The sequence below is a fragment of the Hipposideros armiger genome, unplaced genomic scaffold (assembly GCF_001890085.2).
Source record: "Hipposideros armiger isolate ML-2016 unplaced genomic scaffold, ASM189008v1 scaffold_134, whole genome shotgun sequence".
Taxonomy (NCBI): Eukaryota; Metazoa; Chordata; class Mammalia; order Chiroptera; family Hipposideridae; genus Hipposideros; species Hipposideros armiger.
Window position 1 is genome coordinate 3,141,058 of NW_017731484.1, and position 5,915 is coordinate 3,146,972.

Consider the following 5,915-nt stretch of genomic DNA (forward strand, 5'->3'; position numbering starts at 1 on the left):
CTAGAGGGAGCCCTTGGGAGGAGCCCAAGGACAGAGACTTTGTTCTCTAGGCTCCAGAACCAGGAGGTTTGGGGTTCCTCCAAAGCCTGCTGCCTCAGCTTCACCCCTCGGTGACAGGTTGAAGCTGCACAGATCACTTTATTTGACCAATTGTTGTAATTACAGTAATATCACAGTTTGACTAAGTCCTGTGGAATAAATTGAAGGGTGAGGTGAGATGCAGGGGCAGGAGAGGAGAGATGAAGAGCCAGCTAAATAATCCAGGAAGAGAGGGGGAAACAGGGACAGGAAGTTACAGCAAGAAGAAATATATAAGCCACAGAGAAGGTAACCTGGCAAGAGTGCCCTAAAATAAAACAGTTCCAGCAGGTAAAACCTGGTTAAGGTTTTTCAAATCTGCATTTGGTAAGTCAGGCCTGGGGTATGGAGCAGTTAAATAACCAGCATAAGACAGACAAGCCAGATACCTTCTAAAACAGGGACGAGAAGGCAGAAAATGCGGGTCAGTTGAGGGTGGAGATGTTGGGAGGTAGAGAGAAGCAAGATTCCTGCTGGCCCTCCCTGGCTGCTTGGTCTTGTTCTTGGGTGAGTTTAGGAGTAAGCAAGACATGTGGGAGATGTATTACAATGTGGTTTTGACCCCAAGTTTTGTCAGCATTGGCTTTCCCCCTTGGGTTAGTCCTGGCCCAGGGTAAGGCATCCCCGATTCAGTTGGCTCCTGGACCTCACAGTTCATGCTGGTGAGGAGCCGGCTCCAGTTCTGTGTCAGCATTTTGGATAAACTCAAAGATGAATTTCACCTGGGTCTCATAGGCTTGGACTGAGATTTTCTCATTCAATCCGTGAATGCTGAGGAAAAGAGATTTGGGGAAGAGAGGAGAGAGCCCACTGCTAAGGCACAAGTGTTATTACAGGGCACTCCCCTCACCCCATGCCCCCTGAAACCACTGGCTTCTGACCCTCCAGGGGTAGGTAACAAGGTGGGAGATGCCATTTCTAAGAAGTGAGGTTTTTTTTGTGACATATTGGCCATGTCTCTGGGATCCTCGCCCATGGCAAAGAGCAGTAAGGGTAAATAATAGAAAATCCCTGAGGAGTTCAAAAATCATCTCCTGCTCTGGAATCATGCAAATAATTTCTCCTCTGAGGGGAAATGATCTTTCTAATTCTCTTTCTGTTAGGCCATGGTCCCCAGTGAGATTTATCTCTAAGCCAGCGCTACTCCAACCCCCATCCCCACATTACTAGGGGCACAAGGGGAACAGGAAGAGCGACTGCCCAGGGTAACTATGGGGCTCTCTACTTAGGAACTTCACTATCACCTCTCATGCCTATAACCTGCCTCACACAACACAACACAACACAACACAACACACAACCAAACCACACATGTAACCTCAAAGATGAAAAGAAANACATAGCTTATTACAATATTTTTGACTCTGTGCTGTACTTTACATCACCTCATGACTGTTTTGTAACTGTCAATTCATACTTAATCCCTTCACCTTTTCCACCCTCCCACCTGGCAACCATCAGCTTATCCTCTGTATCTCTGAGTTAGGTTCTGCTTTGTTTGTTGACTTATTATGTTCTTTGGGTTCCACATATAAGTGAAATCATATGGTATTTGTCTTTATCTGCCTGACTTATTTCACTTAGCATAATATCCTCTTGGTCCATCCATGTTGTTGCAAATGGTAAGATTTTATCCTTCTTCATGGCTGAATAATATTCCATTGTATATATGTACCACATCTTTTGGTACATATTTGGTCCATCTGTAATGGACACTTAGGGTTGCTTCCATATCTTGGATATTGTAAATAGTGCTGCAGTGAATGTAGGGATGTATATATCTTTTCAAATTAGTGGATTTCTTTGGATAAATACTCAAAAGTGGGATTTTTTAGTCATATGGTAGTTCTATTTTAAATTTTTTGAGGAACCTGTATATTGTTCCGTAGTGGCTGCACCAATTTGCAATCTCACCAATAGTGCACAAGGGTTGCCTTTTGTCCAAATATTTACCAACACTTGTTGTTTGTTGACTTATTGATGATAAGCCATTCTGACAGGTGTGAGCTGAGCTCACTGTGGTTTTAATTTGCATTTCTTTGATGATGAGTGACGTTGAGCATCTTTTCATATGTCTATTGGCCATCCATATGTCCTCTTTGGAGAACTGTCTAGTCAGGTCCTCTGCCCATTTTTAAATCATACTGTCTTTTTGGTGTTAAAGTGTATGAATTTCTTATATATTTTAGATATTAAACCCTTATTGGATGTATCATTGGTGAATTATCTTCTACCATTCAATAGGTTGTCTTTTTGTTTTGTCGGTTTCTTTTGCTGTGCAAAAACTTTTTTGTTTGATTAGTCCCATTTCTTTATTTTTTCTTTTGCTTCCCTTGCCCGAGGAGACATATCTAAAAAAAATGACTAAGAGTCATGTCAGGGAGTTTACTGCCAATGTTTGCTTCCAGGAGTTTTATGGTTTCAGGTCTTACATTTAAGTCTTTAATCATTTTGAGTTTATTCTTTTACACAGTGCAAGGAGGTGGTCTCATTTCATTTTTTTTGCATGTATCTTGTCCAGTTTTCCCAACATCATTTATTGAAGAGACTTTCTTTATCCCATTGTATATTCTTGTCTCCTTTGTCATAGATTGACCATATAGGCGTGGGTTTATTTCTGGGCTCTCTATTCTGTTCCATTGACCTATGTGTTTTTATGCCAGTACCATGCGATTTTGATTACTATAGCCTTGATTAATATAGTTTGATATCAGATATTGTGATACCTCCAACTTTGTTCTTTCTCAAGGTTGCTGTGGCTATCCGGGGTCTTTTATGGTTCCATATACATTTTAGGACTATTTGTTCTAGTTCTGTGAAAAATGCCATTGGTATTTTGATAGGAATTGCATTGGGTAATATGGAAATTTTAACAATGTTAATTCTTCCTATCCATGAGCACGCTATATGCTTTCATTTATTTCTATCTTCAATTTCTTTTCTTCAATGTCTTATGATTCTCCAAGTATAGATCTTTTACCTCCTTGATTAAGTTTATTCCTAGTATTTTTTTCTGATGCAATTGTAAATGGGATTATTGTCTTAATTTCTCTTTCTGATAGTTTGTTATTGGTGTATAAAAATGCAATCGATTTCTAAATATTACTTTTGTATCCTGCTCCTTTACTGAATTCAATTATCAGTTTTAATAGTTTTTGGTGGACTCTTTAGGGTTAGAAGGAACCATGTATTACAACCATAAAAGAATGAAATCTATTAGAAACCATTTCTGTCACTTGGGATTCAGTACTCAGCACAGAGAAATAAGTCTCCCTAAACACATACTCTTGAGACTAACACAGTTCAGGTCCCAGAGAAACACTTCTTCATATATCTTGCCCTATGTTTTCAGAAAAAAAAAATTACATCTGAACACTGAAGTTTTGTGGGTTGTGTCAGTGTGAACTTGGAGACAGACATGGTTTTGACGTGCAGGGAGGAACTGAGCTATTAAAGTGCTTAGGTAAGAGAAAAGAAAATTGACTTGTCAAATCCTTCCTCTCAGGTAGCATGACTGCAATAGATTCCTGTATGACATGTTATTTCCCGATAGTGCTGAGCATTCATTTTCTTGCTCCTTTTTGATTTCCAACTTCTGGTTCTGGAGGTGCTCATAAATTAGTGTAGTTATTTGCAGCATTGCACTTGGTGGCTGAGGAACATTTTGTAGTGTTAAACAATTTGTATTATTCTTACGTTTTTATATTTGTAGGTCTAGATGTAACCTACATGAAACATGATACTTATCCTCTTCATTGACAACTAGATGAACACTGAACACTAAAATTGTAAATCGTTTCATTTTTATAAAAATATTTAATTAGATATAAATTTTCAAAAAATTAATAGTGTTTAGCTCTTCAGTAGGAACTCTGCGATCCACAAAGCACAGCTCCCAGCCTTGAGTTTCTTTCTAGTCTCTCCTCTGGAAAAAAATAATCCTGGATCTAGAATGGTCAAGTTTTTTAGCCACTCAGGTTCAAAATCAAGGGACTCCAGCCAAACTTTATTCCTTTCCTTTCTTATTCTCTTTGCTTATGAATATTTTGTCTTCCTTCCAACCTTAGGGAGTGAGCATAAGAAGCTTGAGCTAAGTGCTTGATGGGGGTGTAGGGTGTACCTGTGATTATCTGCTGGAATTCCCCAAGAGGAGAGTGGTAGATGGACAGGGGTAGGGGCTGAGGAAAGTCCCAGATCTTTTGTCCCATCCTGCCCAGTCTTAGGGCTCATGTTGTCCTGGCCTGGCCAGCACTTTCAGCCACTCTGGGGCCATAGGGCTGCAATGTCTGTGTGCTCAGAGCCAGGATTTGGAGCAGTTCCCTCTCAAGGACGCCTCCTTCCCACTCTGGGACTCAGATGACTATTCTTTCTGATGCTAGAAGAGGGTGGTGAGACCAGATGGGGACCAGGTCCCCTGCTCATTCTTTTTCATTATCTCGTGGATCTTTAGAGACCTGGCTGTCCCCAAACTCAGAGAAGGGAGAAATGCTGAACCCAGAAGCTGAGGCTGGCGGGTGGTAAGAAGTGGTGGTAAAGGGAGAGGTCAGCCAGAGGAACATAGACAGCTTGAGCAAAGAACTAAATCCAACAGTAGAGCAGCCTTTGTCTTTGAGATCGCCCTGGACCAGAATGAATGAGCCACACACCACAGGTTCTTGGGGCAGACAGTGCGGTGCAATTGAAACAGCACTGGACTTGGGGATTTTTGACCTGCTTTTGAATTCTGGTGCTGCCTCCTAATGATCTTGGGCAAATGACTTCTTTCAGTCTCAGTTTCCTCTTCTGTACTATTAGCACAGGCATTGGGTTCAGATAGATTCTGCCCTTAACCTTTGCATGACCTTGGACAAATACTTAACCTCTGGGTCTCAGCTGCTTCTTCTGTAATATAGGGCCAATAATACCTTAGAGTTGTTGCCAGGATTAACTAAAATAATCAATGGGAAGTAGGTTCCATATCAGTAACTTAGGATCATGGCGTAAGAGTGAGTTTGGGGCCAGGTGACGTGTCAGACGTGTAACCCCCACCCCAGCTAGATGTGGTGGAACCTCTCTGAGAACTCATTCCTCTCCTGTAAGAAGGGGTAACAGTGCCTTCTTCACAGGGCTCTTGCTGGGATCCGATGAGATAAGGTGTATGAAAGCACTCAGTTACAGCTCTGGATCAACTTGAAGGATTAGTTTTGTTCTTGAGCTCACTCTCTAACAAAGGCTGAATAAGTACTGAATTGGCCAAAATAACGAGGGTGAGTGAGGGAAGGAATGTGAATCTTAGGGGCAGTAGCAAAAAAGCTAGAATAATCCCAGCACTGTGTTTCTAACACTTTCCATTAAGCCTGAGTTCCAAGGAATAGACCACAGGAGGGAGGTAAGAAATCGGGGTCAGGATGGGGTAGAGGGTTGTGAGAAGGGAAAAGGAGCCCTACTGCTGTCAAACCCCAGGATGGGAGGCCCTGTCTGGTCAGGAAAGAAACAGGAAGTCTCTCAAGTCCCAGCTCCCTCTGTGTCTCAAATCCCTTGTGACCCACAAAGCACAGCTCCCAGCCTTGAGCCAAGGAATGCTCCCCTCCAATGCCCCCCACATGGCAGCTACTGAGCAGATTCAAACATGCTCAGGGTTGGATTCCAGGAAAAGACAGGAGCTCTGCCCTCTGTATGGAGGGAGGGCAACTTGCCCCTCCTCATGCCCCGCAAGCCACAGCAGAGGCCCTCAAGCCAGTCCCTTTCTCTGCCCCATGTCCTTCAACTTCCCTTTGATAAGTCTGAACTAGGACGTGATGCCTGGGCCAGGGCCCTGTTGGTCCTGGGCTTCTCTAAGACGCTGTATCATGAGTGTC

General features: G+C 42.5%; 1 protein-coding gene across 2 annotated transcripts in view; it reads right to left on the minus strand.

The window, feature by feature from the left end:
- Positions 1 to 6: 6 nt before the first annotated feature.
- The window catches only part of PM20D1 (peptidase M20 domain containing 1), a 27,229-nt gene continuing 21,320 nt past the window's right edge, over positions 7 to 5,915 (minus strand). For both annotated transcript variants that reach the window (XM_019649579.1, XM_019649577.1), the window contains one exon: positions 7 to 849. In XM_019649579.1, coding sequence (XP_019505124.1) covers positions 726 to 849 — 124 coding nt within the window. In that variant the 3' untranslated portion in view covers positions 7 to 725. The remainder of the gene's footprint in view (positions 850 to 5,915) is intronic.